This window comes from Podarcis erhardii, assembly GCF_964252035.2.
Source record: "Podarcis erhardii genome assembly, chromosome: 7".
Lineage (NCBI taxonomy): Eukaryota > Metazoa > Chordata > Lepidosauria > Squamata > Lacertidae > Podarcis > Podarcis erhardii.
The window spans coordinates 67,261,824-67,282,847 of NC_138511.1; the positions used below are offsets into that span (position 1 = coordinate 67,261,824).

General features: G+C 42.7%; 1 protein-coding gene across 1 annotated transcript; it reads right to left on the reverse strand.

Moving 5' to 3' along the window:
* Positions 1-1,346: 1,346 nt before the first annotated feature.
* NUDC (nuclear distribution C, dynein complex regulator) lies at positions 1,347-14,382 on the reverse strand. Its single transcript, XM_081871859.1, has 9 exons — positions 14,182-14,382; positions 11,546-11,623; positions 8,754-8,957; positions 8,236-8,322; positions 7,741-7,854; positions 7,191-7,385; positions 6,574-6,657; positions 5,710-5,828; positions 1,347-2,776 (listed from the first exon to the last, which is right to left on the reverse strand). The coding sequence occupies exons 1-9, from the start codon at positions 14,275-14,277 to the stop codon at positions 2,725-2,727; spliced, it is 1,029 nt and encodes a 342-aa protein (XP_081727985.1). The 5' UTR covers positions 14,278-14,382; the 3' UTR covers positions 1,347-2,724.
* Positions 14,383-21,024: the final 6,642 nt, after the last annotated feature.

Consider the following 21,024-nt stretch of genomic DNA (forward strand, 5'->3'; position numbering starts at 1 on the left):
CACAGCCCAGTGGCAAAACAGCTCATAAAATTCTAACCTTGGAACAAGCAACCTGGAAGTCAAGTTATCTGCAGATTGTTTGTTTAACTCAGACAGTTGCTCTTTGCTGATAACAAAGGAAGGGGGTACGGGAGGTGGAGGAGCCAGTAAGTTACTACTAAAAGAAAAAAGGGCAAGTCTGGGTTCCACATGAGGCTGACTCAAGTGATTTTGCTGCTCTTGGCTGGAAATGAATGGTGGTCTCAACTGCATCTACAAGGGTGGGGAAAATGAGTGTCCGACTGCAGCCCCCTCATTCTATACCAGTGAAAGCCATGCTATGTTCATGGTTGCGATGAAGTCTTAAACAATTCCAATGAAAATGATTACAGTTAATAAAACTTTCAGTTTCTTCTGTAGAATAAAATATTTGGAGTCTTGTAATGTTTAAGCAACATACAGTTGAAGAAAGGAGCAGGTAAAGCACAACAGCAACACTACTTCTACAGCATTTGCGGGGGGGCAGGCAGCTATTGAACTGCTTGGTCACTTTTACTCATTTTGTTCTCTTGTTTTCATTTTAAATGCACTGAGTTCTTGGAAGGAAGACATGCACCTCTCCCCCTTGTACCCCAGAGGTTTTGGTCCTATGAGGCTCGCCACACCTTGCTAAGTCAATGGACAAAAGACAGGATAATCAGACTTGCAAGGAAGAGAAACACATTTCTGCAGGCACAAAACAGGTGAAAGCTTTGTTGTGTGCCAGCCAGCTAGGGTCGGTAGACAACCAAGGCCATTCCAAGGTTCAGAGGATGACAAAAGAGCACAATGGCACAGGGACACTGTATACTGTTGCCTCATGGTGGAAAGTCGAAGAGTCATGGGATGGCCACAGGGCGCAAATGAACGGGGTCAATGACCTGTAGTCAGCTTAGGAAAAAGGGGAAAGGTTGCAGCTTGCACCACAGGGAGCAGGGGTGGAACAGCTCACCGTCAAAGCATGTGAGGGGTGCCTGACAGCCTGGAACTTATATAAAATGACAGGCTACAATGCTGTACATCAGTCTATGTCAACCTGGTCCTCTCCAGATGATCAGAACTACAACTCCCATCAGCCGAAACCAGCAGTGCCTTGAAGGCCGTATATTCTATGCCCTTGCCTATATTTTATTCCCAGTTACTGCTCTTCCTTCACTGGAAGAACAAGGGTTCATAAATACTCTAATTACAGTTTAGGAAGGTATGGACCATTGTTTCTTTACTATTCCATACCTTCATAAACTCTGTAAGAGCTGCTAGCTACCTTCTGGTGGCTCAAAAATTATTCTGGTAGATGGATAACTGGAATATAGTCACATGACACCACATGAAAACACCACCATTTTATTTATACATGCAGAATACAAGCTGTTTTTAAAGCAACCACCACAAAAAAAGAGAACATGCAGAAGGCTCTTGCTTGGCATGTCCAACGCCGAAAGGGGAATGTGGAGTCGCTTCAATGAGGTGGACAGCTGGTCTCTAACAAACCAGAGATCTGTCTGCCATCCAACTGTGTCTGTTGACAGCAGAAAAACCTTGCCTACTGCTAGTTTTAGACACCAGCATTGTTTGTATGGATCAATTCATCTTAGCTACAAGAGTAGAGCAAGTCAACCTTTTTGAAGTAACTGATCACTTAACAGACCCTTCCTATTCCTAAATATTGGTTATGTAAGGCCAAATCACCAGCAGTATTGTAACAGGAAGGATAAGGAAGTCATTCTGAAGGGCAAAAACCTCTAATATGTGGGGCAAATATACACGATTGAAGCTCTGAAATGGGTACATCAGGGACTGGCAGAAACAGCTGAGTGACAGATCCAAGTGGAACAACATGTAGGACTGATATACCAGATTCTGATGTGGCCTAAACAGTTTGATACTCCTACACTCCACCCATAAGCCTACACACAGATGCAAAAGCCATCTATTACTTTTGCCTCCAAGCTTCTGAATGTAACACTTGAAATACTACGGTAACTTTAGAGGTTATAGAAAGTTCTGACAAGCAGATACATGGGTGTTTTGTGAAGCTGCTTCTCCTGCTTTCATTTTAACGTCTAATGGGAACTTTCTTGAGTGAAGTGCTTATCACTCCAACACAAGCTATTCCTTGGGAACAATGCTGCACGTGCAACAAGCATGAGACACCCGTGGATCAAATTTGTCAGTAGTTTTTCTTGCAATGTCTGAAAATGCTCAGTATTGTTGCACTGAATTAGAAGTCTGCAGGGGTTGCTTTGTTTGTAGAAGGAAGGCTGCAGGAAGACTTTCAGCTCTGATTTCAAGAGCAGGAGCTGGGAGAATAGAGGATGACAAAGGCTGAGTGTTTCTCTTGCTACTTAAATTATTGTATTTTAAATGATACTTCCTAGACACTAAGCAAGAACCAAGGGACAATCTGATTCCATCAAGTACTCCCTTTTCCCATCACTCCTTCCTCTCCCTGAAATATTCTTCCCTGTGCAGAGGTAAAATGGGCCTTAGGTGATTGATACTGCTGTTGAAAATCCAGAAGCATAAGCAGTGTGCTACATGGATTAACCAGTGCAGCTCTTTTTACACAGAAAGTTCACTCTGAGGTGATGTGAGCAGTCCCAGGGCTGGGTGAAACGACTATACCGTCCTGCTGATTTATTTTCATTTATATTTTATCCTAATGAGTTTAGAGGAGGGGAGGGGAGAAGAAAAAGGCCAACCATATCAGTTGAATTTTGCTTTTGAGAAATCCATTTCTGGATGCTGTTCCATGAACCTGTAAATATGAGAGAAGAACATTAGCTGAAAAAGCTAGGAAAGAAGGATCAGCAAGGCAATGTTATGAGTAAGTGAAAATCAGTATTGCCCTCCCTAGGATCATGTACCTACTCTTAGTTTCACTTGCCAGGTAAAAATGAATTTACTTAAAAAATCAGGATTGTGTTGCTGCTTTCAGCATTTATTTATAGCTCTTGTATGCTACTGTAGACTCTGGGGGTTCAAGACAGTTTATAAGAGTTACAGTTTTGGTTGACAGATGCTTTGTTTTTTTTAAAAAAATTACATTGTTTTTATTATGGTCCACATGCCTCGTGTTTTATTGGTTGATGTTTTACCACTGGGGGTTTGGGGAATTGCATCAAGCTGAAAACAGATCCCACACTTTGATGTTTCCCATTTTGGTTGTTGCATATCGTGCCATGTGTGAGTACATGTGCAGTGTCAGGGAAGATGCCCTCACTGCTACATGATGTCAGCTTCATTATGCAGTCTAACCAGCTGGCTCAGGGAAAAGGCCCACCTAGTCCAGCATTACATTCTCACAGTGGCCAACCAGATGCCCATAAGCAGGACTGCAGCACAACGTTCTTTTCCCCACGTGTGATTCTCAGCAACTGGTATATACTTGTGAAAGGGTCCGTTTTGTGAAGGAAAACACACTACTGGCCCCTGGGCCATTATCTGAAAAATAAAGCAGCCTCTTAAATGCAGGCAGCTGTCATACTGGTTATTAAGGTCATTAAGCTACTGTAGGACCACCCTCCACCCTGTCTTGACACGTCACAGGTGACCCTGATATCATTATGACTCTGACTGACTGTAGACTATGATGCTGCCTTAAGTCTCCCATTAGCAGTATCAGTAAAATTGCCCCATAACAACGTACTACAGTTGTAAATGAGGAACGACAAATTAATCTAACGTGCCCTTGGGAACTATTAGCTTCAGTTCAGACACGTAGCACCTGGCTTATAGAAATGAGTTTTCAAGTCTATGCAAACATCATTTCTGTTTGTGCAATAAGAACACCATGGACTGAAGGGGAACCTTAGAGAAAAACATGTTTAAAAGTCAGGCTTCAGATCTTTCTGGAAGATATGCTCTGACTTGGGTCTCTTTACCACCAAAACCATGCCAGGAACACTACACAGAAGTATTCAATCTTTTATGCAGCACTTAGCTCATGCCCTTGTTTATTTTGGTGACAAATCTGTTCTTTATATTATATTTTTGCAATTCTCCAGTTACAAATGAAAGAAAGAATATAAACACATTAACATTCACACGAAGAGAAAATGTGGTGGTGGTGAAACAATATGTGGAAGGGGACTGAAGGGAAAAGTGGGTTAAGGTGCATCAAGCACATGAAAGACACAGATGAACGATGATTCTGCAAGTTAGATCTTTATACATTGTCCAATTGATGGGATGAAGTTCAAAGCATTGCCTTAAAGTCACTCTACTGGACACATGCGTAGTCTGGCAAAACAGGCAGGTAGCTGGGTGGTCTGTGCTAGTGAGCAACAGCAAAGAGATTGTATGCTTCCAAGTTACCAGGTTCCATACATTTATCACCTGGCAAGTCATTTTGGACTGGCAATCTTAAAACTATCAGCCTGTATTTGTCTAGTAGCCACAGGCAGCAAAAAACCATGCATGGGTGATTGAGTATCCAGCAAAGCAACCAGGTAGACTGCCAGAGGATAAAAATCATTGCCCAGCATAGAAATGTAGCAGGATGCCCATCTCTCATTTGCCAGCCACCAGCAGGCCAGTAACTTTCGTGGGCTTTTTTACAAGACTGCTACAAATTCATTCTCTCACAACCTGTTTGCTTATTGTACTATTAAATGTACATCTAATGTGCTATCTTGGATAAGAAAGAGGACACCTTTACTAGATGAATAACTGCACATGGTCTACTAGTGTATTTGAGGGTTGTTTAGCCCAAAGTCAATGAGCTCAGATGTGAAGCAGCTAAACTATTATTAAATCAGCCTCCTTACCATTACAGCCATTAGCAGCAGTGAAGGGGAAATAGGATTCATGGTGGAAATCTTGAAAAAAACCCTGTTTTTGACTTGGACATATATTTGAGTAAAGTGCAAATTCTTAGCTCATCAGCAACACTAAAGACTTCTTCTGAAGCATTGAACAAAGCTCTATAGGTAACAGAAGCAGATGCTGCTGCATTTGATGCTTGCCAATATTAAGACAGTGCATAGCACCTCAGTTCTACTCAGAGTAGACCCACTGAAATTTATAGTTCTCAGCTGGTCATACCCATTAATTTCAGTGGGACCATTCTGAGGCTATGGATGCTGCTATTGTGACCAGCCTCTTGTTCTGGCTTTGAAGCACATGGCGATTACAGTCACACAGCACGTAATTGTGCCAAGCAGAGATGGTACTGCCAGGTAGGTAGCTGTGTGCCCTGTAGTTACCCTCTTTCCAACCCAGAGAGCAGGAAGCATCACCCTGCATGGCCTTAACAGGATAATTACTCACAGAAGCATATAGGCAACCTCTGCCAAACAGGGCAATAAAGCTATAAATGAATGTCTAGCAATCCATCTATTGCTGGGGTGAAAGAGGTTAGGCAATCTGGCTCTGAGGAAATTATAGTTACACACCACGTAATTGATAAAAGCCGAGATGGTACTGCCAGGTCATTTGTTCCTGGACAGTGCCCTACTCCCTGGACCTAGAGCTGAACTAGAGCTACAGGTGAGCCATTTCTCACCAACAAGGACTTCTTGCATTCATTGGCCACCAAGATGTGGGTTGGTTTGTGATGCTGTTGACTATATGGATATTTTACTGATTTTGATACAGCAATGCACAAATGCAGATATCTGTGCTCAGAGAGCGACCCCTCATACTTTCCCTTCATATTCCCCGTGAGACACACAAACTGGTCTTACTCACTTTTTCAGGATGTCCTGCTTCTTCTGCTCATCAGATGTGGGGAGGCCCATTGATTTCTGTCGCTGGTCATACATCATTTTCTCCACCATGCTGCGGGTTTCACTGTCCAGATCTGATAACTGGTTGCAACGGGAACAAAGCAATGTGGTTTCACTATGGTGTTGGGAATAATTGAGATTCACGCCCCAGCCCTTTCCTTCTCAGCCCTTTCTAGCTGCTGCTTTCCTGGCAGCAGTGCATACCAAGGATCTCTGAGTCATGGGTTGAGCAGCCAGAACCATTGGGGCAGCAGCATATAAAAGGAGAAACCTGAAGCACACCGACCTCTGAGAACCACAGGATTGTGTGTAATGACTTTGTGTTCTATGAGTTCACTCATTGAAGATGGCACGAAAGTCTTGGCAATTTTTGAACAAAGGAAAGGTATTCATTGTGGGAAATACATGGGGAAAGGACAGTGGTAGAGCATCTGCTTTCTATGCAGTTCAATCCATGGCATTTCTAGGAACGGCTAGGGAAGACCCCCTTCTGAGACCTTGGGGAGCTGCTGCCAATCAGTATAGATAATACTGAGCTAGATAAAGCAATGGTCTTATCTGATGGAAGACAGCTTCCTCCGTTGTGACCCAGTGAACACTATCAAATGATGAACTCGCCAGATGAATAGTATATGTGCTTGTTCCATGAAACAACAAGCTGTCACACATCCTTTTAAATAAAAAATTAAGAGCATGAAATGAGCCCTGTTGGATCAGACCAAAGGCTTATCTAGTCCAACATCCTGATTCTTATAGTAGCCAACAAGATGCCTGTCGAAAGCCCACAAGCAGGGCATGACCACAAGTGAGCAGGAAAAGCACTCACTTTTGAGTTCTCTGGGTTAATTTTCTTGGTGTTAATCTCTGGGTCTGTTTGGACTAACTTGTTCCACCATTCCATCTTGTTGATCTAAAAGAAACAAGATTGCAGAATTAAATGTTTTCACAACCAGCGTTATTCATTAAAGTTGTTAGTGTAGGCTAGGGCAACCCAAAGTAATTTACAACCAAAAAGGCAGTAAAGCCAAGAGGAAACAGAAACAGATTTTAAAAATATCACCCACTTCTAAAAGGCTGCAGATAGTTTAAGACTAAAGGGCTTGTTATAAGGGAAAGTTTTCGCCTAGTGCCTAAATATATATAATGATGGTGCCAGCATTCCACGGAAAAGAGTACCTTCTCTGAAAAGCAGGGGATGAGGGAGGGGACGTGGGATAGAAAGGGAGGTGACCAAAGATTTTCAGATAACATCCTGGCCTTGTGGCTCATTGTGGCATGGTAGTCCATTTGATTTGGATGATCAGGCAAAACAAAAAGTAGTATTCAGATTGCCAGCTCAGTTTTTGAAGCTCCTCTCTTCAACTGGACATTCAACAGCACATTCAAGAATTTACAACTCTACCAAAATTAGGCATGAACATGGTCTGAATCTTTTGCTGTTACCTTCTCCAAATGCACAGTGACTATTTTCCCATCCTCAATCAGCCATGAACTCTCCTCCACCTTCACCTCGTTATATAAGTCTTCGTCAATCACAGGTGGGTGGCCCTTCAGTCCCACCTTCAGGTGCCGTCTCTGTATGTCGACCAACATATCCTTACCCTTCAGCCTGAAGTTGACTTTAAATGGGACGGCCAGCTAGACAGGAGAGGGAGCAAGAGGGAGCATTGAATCCACACATATAAACCTCTGGTACAATTTGTTAACCGTTACTTGCGGCAATCTATTCCGCCACAATTGCTATATCAGGTCTCCAAGTTTTTTCTTTCTGGAACTGATTCTGTGTCCCAAACTAGTATAGTCTGAAACAGTCATTAATTAACAAGACTGAGACCCAGGAAGAACAACTCCCAATGTTATTCACCTCCCGTCTGTATTCCCCCCCCTTAACAATCAATGCAGGACTGACCTGTCTTTTTATGACTTATCATTAAGTTTATCACCTAGTTAAAACATCTCATGTTCTTAAAAAAAATAACCATCCTATACTTACATCCAGTTCAGAGAGGGTCTGTGTCCACCTGTAGTTTGGAAGGTCTGCCCCATTCCCAGAGTTTGGTTTAAGCTTGCCTTTGTCCTTCTCATCTTCTTCCTCCTCATCTGTATCCTAGATAAAACACAGCAAAAAGTAAAAATACTTCTTAGTATTCAACTTTTAGCAAGCCAAATTCATGTAGTCTTTTTCCTGCCTGTTGTATCTTCTGTATAATTGGTAGTTCAGAGGTTCTGCATGAACCTTCTTGAAAGATTATCTTGCTCATGAATCTAGTTCTGAATAGATCTAAGGCCTCAACAACTCCTATGCGGGTTCTTTGAAACAAAGCAATCCAGAGGTTTTCCAGTGTTCACATGTATAAACCCTAGAATTCTATTCTGGTAAGCATATTGTGTGAGCATCCACCACCAAAAACCATCTTAAACCAATGTAGGTTTAAGATGGGAACCAATATCTGTTCACAAGTTTCAAAAACTTCTGAGAACACATTACCTGTTTGCTGGACTCAGGAGATTCCACTGGATTCTCAGCAGGCTTGGAAGGGATACCTTGGGCCTCATTTTCTGTCTTCTCTTTTTTCTGTTTTAGAAGATAACAGTTGAGAACTAGAAACTTCTGTGAAATGTTATGTACTGTTAATAGCAGTAGCACCCTGCCCCTTTGTTAGTTCGAAGCGGCTGGGGGGGGGGAAGGGCTTTTTGCTACTTCAAAGCACTATAAGGAGTTATGATGATTTTGCCATGTGGAACATTGTGGGGAATTTCCAGATTCAGAATGTATAAAGGTCTGGGAAGCGCTATGCCTTAGAACATAAGCAAAGAGAAGGAACTGATTGGAGATATTCTAAGACAGTATCAAAATAATTCTATAGGAGTTGATGCTTTCATGGTTGGTTAAATGCAGTCTTCAATCAAATGGAAAGCCACTGATAACCAATCAAGCCAGACATAAGCAATATACTTGTTCTTCCATTACAGTGAAGATCCAGTTACAACAAATGGGATTCACACCTGGTCAATTTCCAGTTGCAACCTTTCTGCCTCCTCCTCAGTCAGTTCTTTAATCCTTGGCTCACTTTCTTCCTGTTTTTCTTCTTTGGCAAGTTTTGCAGCACGCTCTGCTTTCTCCCGCTTTTCTGCCTCTTGACGGGCCTTCTTCTCTTTCTGTGCTTTCAGAGCCAGCTTGTTGTGGCGACTGAATGTCTCTGTGATTAACTGGGGGGACGGAATAAATCCTGTGAAAAACTAGTTAAGAAGCAGCATCCTGTAGTAGATAAAATGGCTTTATCTTTCTCTGTGGTCTAACTTAAGACGGGCTCTTCTATCAAAGGAAGGTACTGCTTAGTATCAATTCCACCCCCACCCCTCCAATTTGATACATTTGGTGATAAAGGGGATCAGGATTACTTTCATATCACTTTCAAGTTCTATCATCAGCCAATATATTATGGGGCCGGACACATGATGTGACCACCATTAGCTATAGAAAGGCTATTAATTAATTAAATTTCTAGATCACCCTTCATCACAAGAATAAACCTCAGGGAGGTTCAAAGAATAAAATACAAGATAAAATACAAGAAAATAATTAAAGCAAAAACAACAAAACAATAATGCCCGCTCCCCACAAACACACTTAAAAGGCTGTAGAATATTAATCTGCCAAGGGCCTGACTGAAGAGGAATGTTTTCGTCTGATGCCTAAAAATATATACAGTGGTACCTTGGTTTAAGAACAGCTAAGTTTATAAACAACTTGAGTTAAGAATGCTGCAAACCCAGAAGTAGGTGTTTTGGTTTGTGAACTTTTCCTTGGAAGCAGAACATGTTCCGCTTCCTGTTGAGTATAAATTGAGTCCCCCGCTGCTATGGGAAAGAACACCTTGGTTTAAGAATGCTTTGGTTTAAGAACGGACTTCCGGAACAGATTACGTTTGTAAACCAAGGTACCACTGTACTGAAGGAGCCAGGCGAACCTCCCCGGGGAAAGTATTCCACAAACGGGGAACCACTACAGAAAAGGAGGCACGTGAATAAGGGCCTCAGGTGATGAATGCAGAGTCCGGGACAATTTGTATGGGGAGAGGCGGTCCCTGAAGTACTGAGGTCTTGAGATTCCTATCAGCTAGGGAGCTTTTCTTCCATCAGGACTCATTAAAAAAAGTTACTTGCAGTAACATATCAGCCCTTTTTCCAAGAGCCTAGAGTTGGAATGACAGGAATACCTTTGCCCACAATTCAGGGAAAAGAGAGAGGGGTGTGTGGGGAGAGGAGAGAGACTGAAGGTCAGGTCTCTAATATGTTTGCTGCAAGAGGTGATGTAGTCATCTGACTGCATAACAGACTGAATTTTAAGAATTCCTGCTGCTGGGTGACCTTCACAGCTGCTGCAGCAACTAAAGGCCATGAACAGAAGCACTGACATTGGAACACATGATCCAGCGTGCCCTTTGGACAGTGACATGTTGAAAACTTGTGCCTACTGAAAAAAAAACAGATTAAAATCTTGTGTCTCACATTTTAAAAAAATAGAAGCATTCTTTAGATAGTGTGTAACTTAGATGTGAATTGAGAAATCTCTGGTTCCATCCATAATATGGAATCTGACTTGTTAGCATAGACTCTGGTAGCTGTAACTGAATTGTATGTTTCTACTTAATCCCCCCCTCTCATTTTATCAACTTTTTAAAAAGCAGAAAAGCATTCCTCTGTAGCATTAATTCCTGTTTCCATGTCCTAACACCTATTGTTCCACAATGTCCACTGGCTTCTTGCATTCCTCAGGATTCTGCCAGGTAAAGAAAAATCCAAACTCTTAAATCCCTCAACTTTTTTCCACTTTAAATATTAATATTCTACCCCCCAACAAATGCAACACAAAAGAAAACCTTGTTGCAATAATCCCACTTCCACTCCTTATATTGACTTGAAAAACAGGCTTGGATTGAACTTCTAAGGACAAAAGGAATGACCCGACATGGAAAATATCTCAGAGAATGGAAGGGCAACCTGGCCACCTGTAGCGTTAATGATGCATAGAGGGTGCAATATCTCACTTCTTATACAAGGCCTCATTTAAGACCTCAGTGGTTTAAAAAATACCTCCACATTTCTATGTAGGTTGATTTTATTTAATCTAATTCCTATTTTTTTTTGGGGGGGGAATACATATTTCTCTGAAGTTCTTACATTCACTGGGAGATTAAGTAAGAGTTGTCAAATTCTAAAGGTATGCTATGTCATATGCTTCCCCTCCTAAAATTAGCAAAGGAACTAAATAATCATATAGCATCTAAGATCACCAGCAGCATTTCTCACATTGTTAAGCAAACTTTTCTATTGGGGGCGGGGGGCAAAGCTACCACTGCAGAAGTGGACTTTAGTGCTTTTCTAGGAGTGAACAAACAGAGCAAGCTGGAATTATTGATCCATTGGTGTCTGTTGGAGTTAACTCAGTACGTCTCAGCATGCTTGCTTTTGAAGCTAGCCTTTGTTCAAACAGCAGCCAAAAAAAATCACAACCAAACAACCTCTCCACTCTCCAAAAAGGTTGTTAATAGTGTCATCTGCAGATGTGTATATGCTCCTGACGTGTGTTTATTGGGGCCCACTTTATACCTGTGACAGCTCTGCTGTGGCTGTTTTTAATTCTGAATTTTAAATTGCTGCAACCCTCCCTGGGACCTGCTGGTGAAGGGCTGATGAAGGGCGGGTGGGAAACCCAACTAGAAGGGCGGGGTATAAGTAATAATTTATATTATTATTATTATTATTATTAATTTAACAACTGATAAACAGGATACCTTCTCAGCAGCACCCTCTTCTCCTCCTACAAAGAAATCAGTCTTGCGCCTCAAGAAGCTAAAAAAGGTGTTCACAAGCTGTAAGGAAAGGATACAATATGTTTTCAAGAACTTGTTCCGAACTCCACAATGAGGAATATGCGCTTTAAAATTTCAACGTCTCTTACACGTGATCTGATTTGTAAAAGAGCTCCCAATATTGTTTCAGTAGCAATGCAATATGTGATGTTAATGGCTGCTAATAATATTTCACTATTTTGCTTTCATGATGTCAAAATGCTAAATGCCTTATTACATACCTTTCTGTTCTTGTTAGGTTATACATAATGGGAACTGAAGCTCTCAAAGAGGATGTGCAAAAACAAAAAATGGCAAGGAAGAAGTTGGCTAGTTGGACAAACAATTTTGTCTTTAATTCATATTTTTTCCACTATATATATATAAGATTGACTGCCATTGCAAGATGATGTGATGGCCACAAACTTAGTCAGCTTTTTAAAAGGATTTGGCAAATTCATGGAGCAAAGCACTATTTACTATAATGATAGCTAAATGGAAGCTCCCTATTTCATAACAACAGGAAACCCATCGCCCTCCAACTGTTGTTGGATACCAATCCCCATCAACCCCAAGAAGCAAATCACATTACTCAACTGCAGTGTGATTTGCTTTATTATCAAGCCCAACAACCCAGAAGATGGAAAACCACTGTTTGGCTCAAAAATCAATAATTATCTAGAAGCTAGCTAGTTCAAAAACATTTAGATAAGTCTATGGTCACAGTTCCTAAGGACTTCAATAGGCTAAGGTCCATGTAACCTAGGAACCAGCAGCAAGGCAGATGCCACTTATGTGCTTACAAGCAGAATGTGAAAAAAGCTTTCTCTCCAGCATAAAGTATTCCGGTACTGGCTCTATAGAGCAGAGATGTGGAGCCAGTATCCCTCTAGATGTTACAAAACTAAAATTGCCACCATCTTTGGCTGCTGGAGTTGATGGAAGGTGGCATTGCAATAGTTGACAGATCATGGGTTCCCCACCCATACAAAATTTGGAGCTTCCATTTACCTATCATGGCTAATAGTAACAGGCTTTTGCTCCATGAATTTGCCAAATCCTCCTTAAAGCTATCTAAGCTTGTGACCATCATCCTATAAATTTATTTTGGAAAACAGTTCTTTTGACCAGTCCTGAACCTGTTATTAGCCAACTTTATTAGGTGACCATGAGCTTTAATATCATAAGGGGAAACTGTTTTCTATAGAGATCAATATAAATGAAACTGGAAACTTTTGCTTTATGAAACTTAAGTGTATTACAATGATGTCTGTACATGTGATCTTAACACCTTTTGCTGTCTGTTTATGGCACATTTAGATCCTAACATTTTATGTATCCTTGAACGGCAACAGAAGTTGGATTCCTGTCAAGAAATTGATTTTTAGGGTCTATGCTGTTATCTTTCATTAAAACACAGGAATTTCCTCCTATGTCATAAATCAGCATAACAAAATACTGAAGGGTGGTCTTATGCAAAAATCCTACTTTGTTGTCTAAACAGGTGCTTTCTACATTGCACAGAAGTACATACAGGCATCCCCACACTTATGCAGAGAATACTTTCCGGACCTCCACACGTATAAGTGAAATCATGTAAAGTGGGGAGCAGCCTCTGCATGCCTATTTCCCCCTGCTCTCCAATCCAGACCAAAATATCTAAAGTTGAAGCTCTGGGCCAGATGGAGGCTGTGCAGAAAAGCAGCTGTCAGGTGGGGAGGCTGAGCTGCCTAAATAAAGCCCAGCTGTGCCTCCAGTCTCTGCAGAGCATCCTAAGCTTTCAGTGACATCCTCTTTGGGCTCCAGGGAGGGTCTCCTCACAAGCCACGAGGACTTTCCGGCTCTCTCCTGCCATTTCCTGGTAGGATGAAAGTTATTTATTTATTTCCTGGCACTGTGCCTATATGCAGTTGCAGATGGGTAGAATGCACTAAGAGGTGTGTGTGCGCCTGTATTTTGAAGGTACCATTTCAAACTTTTTCATGGTGCTTATGGAACTCTCCCAAGATCTAATGGAAGGCATCACACATTTCCATTATGTCAAGCAACAAAGTGAGTACTATGCTGGCTATCAATGCATCTCCTAGAGACGGGATACTAGTTAGATGAACCATAAATTTGACCTAGAAGAAACAATAAAACAGTGTCAGAACACAGTGGGTTAAAGTAATTGGCTGGGGGGGGGGGAATCGACAAGATGTTGCCTCCCTCTCCTGGAGCAACCCTGCAGCCCTCACCGAACATGTCCAAAATAATTGCTCCAGAGATTCCCTACTCCTCTGGAGCATATTTGGAGGAGGTGTGGGGAGATGCAGGGGAGGGCAAGAGGAAGGTGAAGTCATCGAATTTGGTGGCCATCAGTTGCATTTCATGGCAGGTGTTTTTAACATGCGAGCAGCAGCTGCCGCCTGCTGCTCTTCCCCAGCAAACGGCATTCGGAGAGAAGGGAAATCCTGAGGGGGAGGGGCTAGGCCAGCGAGGGGGTTCGCGAAAGAGAGACTCCAGGAAGGGAGACCGTTAAACGGCGGAGCGGGAGGAGAACTCGGATGAAGGGCCTCCCTTCCTGCCCTCCATCTTACCTCCCGGACGCCGCCTTGGTGCTGCTGGGCCATCGCGAGCAACATGCCGTCGAAGCGCTCCTCGCTATCCGTCCCATCCTCCCCGCTGGCCCCCATCGCCCGCTTAGCCCTTCGCTCTTATTTCAGCTTCGACCCCAGACGCTCCGGCCTCGCTCCTCTGTTACCAGCACGCTCCGTCAGCGGCGCCCCCGGAAGCGGAAACAGCGCGCACTCTGCCGAACCCGTTCCTCGGCGGCAGGCTTCTGGCCAACCGCCGGCTTCTCTGCGTTAACTGGCAAGCATTTTGTCCAATCAGAAATGAAAGGGAAGGTCAGGGGACTAACCGTTGGTGGCGGGGTTGGGCTCCGTTTGGCGTCCGTTTCCGTGGTTACCGGTTTCCGATGCGCGCAAAGGACGACGGGAAGCTCTAGAAAGCTCTCGTTCATGCCGGGCGCGCGCGGAGTCCAAAGCTCCCACGTTGGTCACACCGGGGCTTGGTGTTTATTTATGGCTTGAAATAGCGATTTAAGGCGGGAGCGCTATACTCGCTTACCTTGGGAGTTCACCCCATTGAACTCAATGGGGTTTACTCCTGAGCAGGCGTGTGGGGTTGCGCTGTAACCTGTGGGTCCCCAGATGTTGTTGAACTACAGCTCCCATCACCCCTAGCTAGCAAGGCCAGAGCTCAGGGATGATGGGAGTTGTAGTCCAACAACATCTGGGGACCCACAGGTTGAGAACCGCTAAGCCTTGCTTGCATGCGTTTTATCTGTTTATTAAAGTTGCATCTTGACGTTCCTCCATAAATCCAGAGTACCATCACAACAAGCTTGCGAGGTATTGCAAGTGGAGATTTAACTGGCCCTGGCCCAAGGTCGTCTGCTGGATTTCTTGACACTGCACATTTCAATCCAGGGCTGCTCACAGCCTCACACAACAAACGTTAAACATGCTTTGAGTCTGATGTTCTCCAGCTCTTCAGTTTCAGAATTCCTGAATATTGTATCTTTAAAAGCAATGGGGAGGTAGTTAAGTAATGGGTCCTTTTCAAAAAGGTGATGGTGGTGGTAGAATTAATCACACCCAAATGTACAACTGAAATGAAAATAACGTATGCCCATCCTGGCAACCACCAACACCACCTAGTGAGTTTATAGTAAATGAAAGATCAAAACTGGGTCCCCCTGGTTTGTAGCTCAGTCTCTTAGCCACCATGCTATGCCATAAATAAATGCATACTGTACAATAAATGTACTTTAGCACAATCTTATTCATACTTGCTCAGAAATGAGCCCTACAGACAAGGTGTTTAGGATTGCAGACTATTGCATCTTCATGTCATGAGCTTCTAGGTCAGAACTAGGGTTCCTGTGACCCTAGATGTTTGTTGATCTGCAACTCCCACCCTCAGTGACCATGGGTCATCGTGGCTGAGGCTGATGGGAACTGGAGTCCAACAATATCTGGAGGGCCAGATACTGTTTTCCATTTTTGTTCTAGATGGAAAGACATGGAGCGCTAGGAATCCACATCTTTCCTGGCTGTCTCCAGTATTGTGATTTTGCTTTATTTCAGCATTAGCATTCAGGGACTCCTTTGGTCTTCAAAGCAGGATAAAAACAATCCATCTGGGGAAGTCCACCTAAAGCCCTTCCTATGGAGCAATCAACAATGCAGGAAATTGCACAAGGCAAGGTCATCAGAGAGAAACACCTTCTATTCCGCAGACTTCAAGGGTTAAAGTCCATAGATTTAGGCCTAAAGCCAACTTTAGTTCACAAGCAGTCATTCCCGTTTGTAAAAGTTAGAAGATATGTGCAATTTAAAAAGTTGCTAAGAAATGTACAGCCTGAATCTAACATGTTTACATCCAAGTCTAGTATGTTCACCTCAACTGTTTTACCATGAAATTTCCCTGGTTATACCTGTACCCAGTAAACCATTGTCCCTCTAGAGTTCCTATTTTTGCCTTTTATGTATGCCTTTTAGATTGTGTCTTTAAAAGTTTTATACCACTAAAGCACACTCAAAGCACATTCTTTCACTCAAAGAATTCTAAGTTGGTCTCTAAGGTGCTACTGGACATTTTTAAAAATTTATTTCGACTGCGTCAGACCAACATGGCTACCTACCTGAATCAAAGAATTCTGGGCACTTTAAGGGCTGAAGGGAATTGTAACTCTGTGAGTGGTAAACTACAGTTCTCAGGATTCTTTGTGTAACGCCATGTACTTTAAATGTGTGTTAAAAGTATGGTGCATACACAGTTGATGTGTGTGTGTTGTGTGTTATTTCCACAGCAACTTCAAAGTTTGCAAGGCAAAATGAGAATGACATTGTATACACCTTGGGTTCACTTGGAGGAGGTTTAAAAACTGGAAGAAATATAGAAACAGCTAACCAAAATGATCAGGGGCCTAGAGAAACTCCCCTGTGAATAAAGGTTATGGCTTTTTAGCTGGGCGAGGGCAGGAGAACATGACAGAGGTGCATTCCATTGTGGAGAGGCTTTCCATCTCAAGACCAGAACTCAGGCTAACCCAATGAAGCTGAATCGTGGGAGGCTCTGAATAGACAAAAGGAAGTTGTTCTTCATACAGGGCACAGTTTAACTATGGAATTTGCTGCCAGAAGATGTAGTGATGGTCATGGAAAACTTTGAAAGGGGATGAGACATACTCATGGAGGGCAAGGTGAGGAGTGGCTACTAGTCATCATGATGGTTATGTATTGTTATACACCACCCCAATCTCCACAGCAGTGTGAGATTCTAGGGGTTCCAGGCAGTTACTCAGGGTTTGTGTGTTTCCTTTTGGACAATGAGGCACAGCAGAGACTGTGGTGTCTTTATGATATATGGCTTATCTACACCTATATACAGCCTGAGCCTACGATGGAGGAGTTCACAGCATTCACACCCCAAGAGGTTCTGGCTTCTCCCATAGCCACAGCAGCCTCAGACTAAAGCAGACCCCAATAATTGCTCTCAGATGTTGCTCTCTGACTCTCTCTCCAGCCCACTGCTTATTAACGGTGTTGCATAACTCATAACTTCAATCCTAACACTAACCTAACACTGGCATTGACTTTTAAACTAACTCCCAGCTGTCGTACTCAAGTCCTGATTGTGCACTTACCGTATTTTTCACTCTGTAAGACGGACCAGACCACAAGATGCACCTAGTTTTCAGAGGAGGAAAACAAGAAAAAAAATATTCTGAATCTCAGAAGCCAGAACAGCAAGAGGGATCGCTGTACAGTGAAAGCAGAAATCCCTCTTGCTGTTCTGGCTTCTGGGATAGCTGTGTTAGAGGGGGATTTTCCACTGGTGGCAGATGACAGAGATTGTGACACCATGAGACCGGTGTAAAACCAAATTAAATAAGGACTTTATTTCAAAACAACAAACAGCAAAACTTGTGGGTGTTTTTCCTGCAGGCAGAGTTCAAACTGCAGCTTTTCTCCTTTTGTAGCCATGGCCAGCTGCAACCAATTAGCCCAGAGCTTACAAAAACTGTTTTTAAAGGTACAAACGTGTTTCTGAGCAGAATGTCACCCAACAAGCTGCGCAGCCTGCATTCGCTCCATAAGATGCACACACATTTCCCCTTACTTTTTAGGAGGGAAAAAGTGAGTCTTATAAAGCAAAAAATACGGTACATAGCCTTTTGGTTGGCCACTGAGCTCTTACGTTCCTTCCTTTAGGAAAGTTTGCTGCTGCTCACCAATCCTATTAGTTAGAAGCTCTATTTCACCTAATGAGATTTATTATTGTCTTAGTTTGCCCTGCACGCCTCTCACCCGTGCTGCAGGAAAACAAGGCTGTAGAAGTAGTCATAGCCATCGCTCAGCCTATGAGTTACCACAGCACAAACAGGCAGGTCTCGCTCTGCTTTTCCCGATACAAGGCCACCATGGCGGACTGCCACAGATGCAGTGCTGTCATCGAAGGCCAAAATGTTCAGGAACCGCGGCCTTGGCTGGGCTTAGTGCAAACAGCCTGCCATATCCTGCAGCTATGAAAACAAACAGGCATGATGGGAATGGACTTTAGCCCTGTGTCCAGAGTGCTCCTTTTGTTTGAGCTGAAGTTGGCTGGGTCAGGTGGTAATGGTGGAGTTTTCTAGGCACAGGAATGGTAAAAATCCAACTGGGGGACACACAAATAATGTTGACCTAGCATTCAGTTCGGGTAGAAATTCCCCGCCTGTGCATATCTAGATAGGGGTTAGAAATACAGGCTGTTTTTCTGTTGGCACCAGAATTACACATTACAGAGGACACTGCCCTGTAAGCAAGGTTTTTGCCATTACCAGGTCAAAATGCATCAGCTGGACCCTGATTCCACTGACTAAAGTGCATCAGGTGAAGGTTAGGACTGTCCTGTCCTCATGATAGCTAAATAAAACGTATCGTCTGCAGAACAAAGTCCCCTATGTCTAGGGCATCTCTTCAAGTGGTGCTCTGTCAGAAAAGAGGAAACATGTCACTATAAAATGGCAAAAGACACTGATTTGCATCAGGTGATTTACACATACAGATACCAATGTAGAGATAATTATTACAATTTAAATAGAAAAACAACACATCTCACCCAAGTGGGGAAGACTGTGCCCATGTGATCTGTGTCTGTGTCCAGGTGCTTCTCACTGTGAATGGGCAACTTCAAGCACTCACCAGCTCCTGTATTTGAATTATATATATATATATCTCCTTATTTATCAACGGCTATTAGCCATGATAGATGTGTTCTCCCTCCACTGTTGGAGGCAGTATGGCTCTGAATGCCAGTGGCTGGAAACCACAGGTATGCTCAGGTCCTCCTGAGCTTCCCATAGCCATGTGGTTGGCCACTATGGAAACAGGATGTCTGGCCGTTATTACTGTTGAGCTTTCTCTGGCCTTGCTAACCTATGACTTCCAAGGCAGAGAGTAGAAAGGATGATTTTCCAGTTTTCTTCCTTACAAGAATCCTTTTCAAATAATGTGCAGGATCCGCAGCAAACGTTGCAGTAACGAATGTTGCTGTTCAGGATTCCAGCCACTCCACTGCTTTCACACACACACTCTCAAGTTATCCAACTTCCACCCAGTCAGTGTTTCATGCCCACTTAGACCTCATAGGGCTGTTTAGGCTCCACTATCTGCCTTGCCCTGCTCGGGGTCCTTTCTCCTCATTTTTTATTTTAATATTTCTGCAACTTTTGGAATTCCACCAAGGCTACAGAGAGTGTAGGTGTTGTTGTTGTTTTGGTTTCATGAACAACAGCACTCACACTCTGAACATTAGATATAGATGGATTATCATATTCATTGTCATTATTCCTTACCCACTTTTCTACATACCGTTCAAAGCAGCTTATGTAGAATGATTTGCAAAATGCAATTAAAACCCCCAAATAACATGTCACTCAGTGAAATGGCAGCAATAAAACATGGGAGTAGCAATTGTAATAAAAAACCATATCAGACCTGATCATAAAACTGAACGGCAGTCTCCAGAAAATTCTTAAAAGAGCAGAAAAGTTAAACATTAAAAGCCTATCCAAATAAAAATGGCTTCAATCATTGCTTAAACACAAAATGGAGAGGGAGAATCCCTGTGGCAATTCAGAGTAGGGATAGGCAAAAATGTCAATTTTGGCTGCTGATTTTTCCAGTCATCAGTTCTCCACATTTCCACATCAGTTTGCAAATAGTCTTTTTTAAAAAAATCCCCATGAATTTTCACCAGCATTTTATTGCAAATTTCTCATAATACACATTTTCTTATGCCGTTTTGCCTAAGACACGCACTTTTGCAAAGCCGTTTCCCCTTCTGTATCTATGCACAATTTACCCTGGTGTATACTGTTAAGTTGTGGGTGAACATATCAGATGACGCAGCAATTCTTCAAATAGCTCTTGTTTATTCACAAGCCAGAACAGAACTGAACTGAAGGGTTCAGCCAGCCTGCTTATATAGAGCTCCAGTACGACGCTACTGTAACAATTTTCTGTAACTATCCAATCACTGAACATCACTTTCAATCCCTTATTTGCATATGTGGACCTGAGTGAAAACTATCTACAGCATCCCCCTGCTGGCCCAGAGTGAGAACTTCAGTACATAACATATACATTTTAGCATTTTGGCTGAAGAACTTCATTGCAGAATTCAGAGCAAATTTTGAAGGATTGTTGTATTTCAGTACACAGAGTGTTTAGGAAAGTGTTAATTAGGGAGTAGGTTTGCCTTCAAATGTGAATTGAAGCACATTTCTTCCCCCACTCCCCACACCTAGTGGGGAAATGCCACTAGGAAATGCCACTTTTGTCCCCAAGAAGGCATATCAAAAGCATGGTGCAGATGATTCTGGGAGCACAAACCTTTCGGGTTCCTCCTTGTTCTACATGAGCTGAGAGCACCAGGGCACAGCTAGAGAATTTTAGACTACAACTAGTTTTTTGTGTGTGAGGAGAATACTCTTTAGGTGGCAATGCGTATTTCTTCACTTACTTCAAAATGTGGAAAGCCAGTCTTGCTGTGTTTGGAGGCCCTCCTGCTAATTCCCCTGAGTGGGGCCCAAAGTCCTGTCCTGATGGTACCAACCAGTGGCAAAGGAAGATGGGTGCTGGGGAATTATTATATTTATTGACACACTGCCTTTTTCTCTGGCAATGCGGCTTACAAATAAAAATAAGAACTGCTAAAAACACAGAAAAACAATAATTTAAAAACAACATGAATGGAATTTATAACTACAGATATATATAAAATCTATTAAAACCATGCCAAAAACAGGAAAGTCTTCCCCTGTCAGTGGAGGGACAATCAAGGAGGGAGCCAGTCAAGTTTGTCTAGTAGCCAGTGGAGCTGTTACA

What these genes read in the sequence shown, in the direction of transcription:
- NUDC (XM_081871859.1), bottom strand. Translation starts at nt 14,277, where the DNA reads ATGGGGGCCAGCGGGGAGGATGGGACGGATAGCGAGGAGCGCTTCGAC. An exon ending in TGCAACTGGAAATTGACCAG is followed by an intron (nt 8,323 to 8,753) that starts GTGTGAATCCCA and finishes CTTCTAAAACAG; the next exon opens with AAAAAAGAGAAGACAGAAAA. An exon ending in TTAACCCAGAGAACTCAAAA is followed by an intron (nt 5,829 to 6,573) that starts GTGAGTGCTTTT and finishes CGTTGCAACCAG; the next exon opens with TTATCAGATCTGGACAGTGA.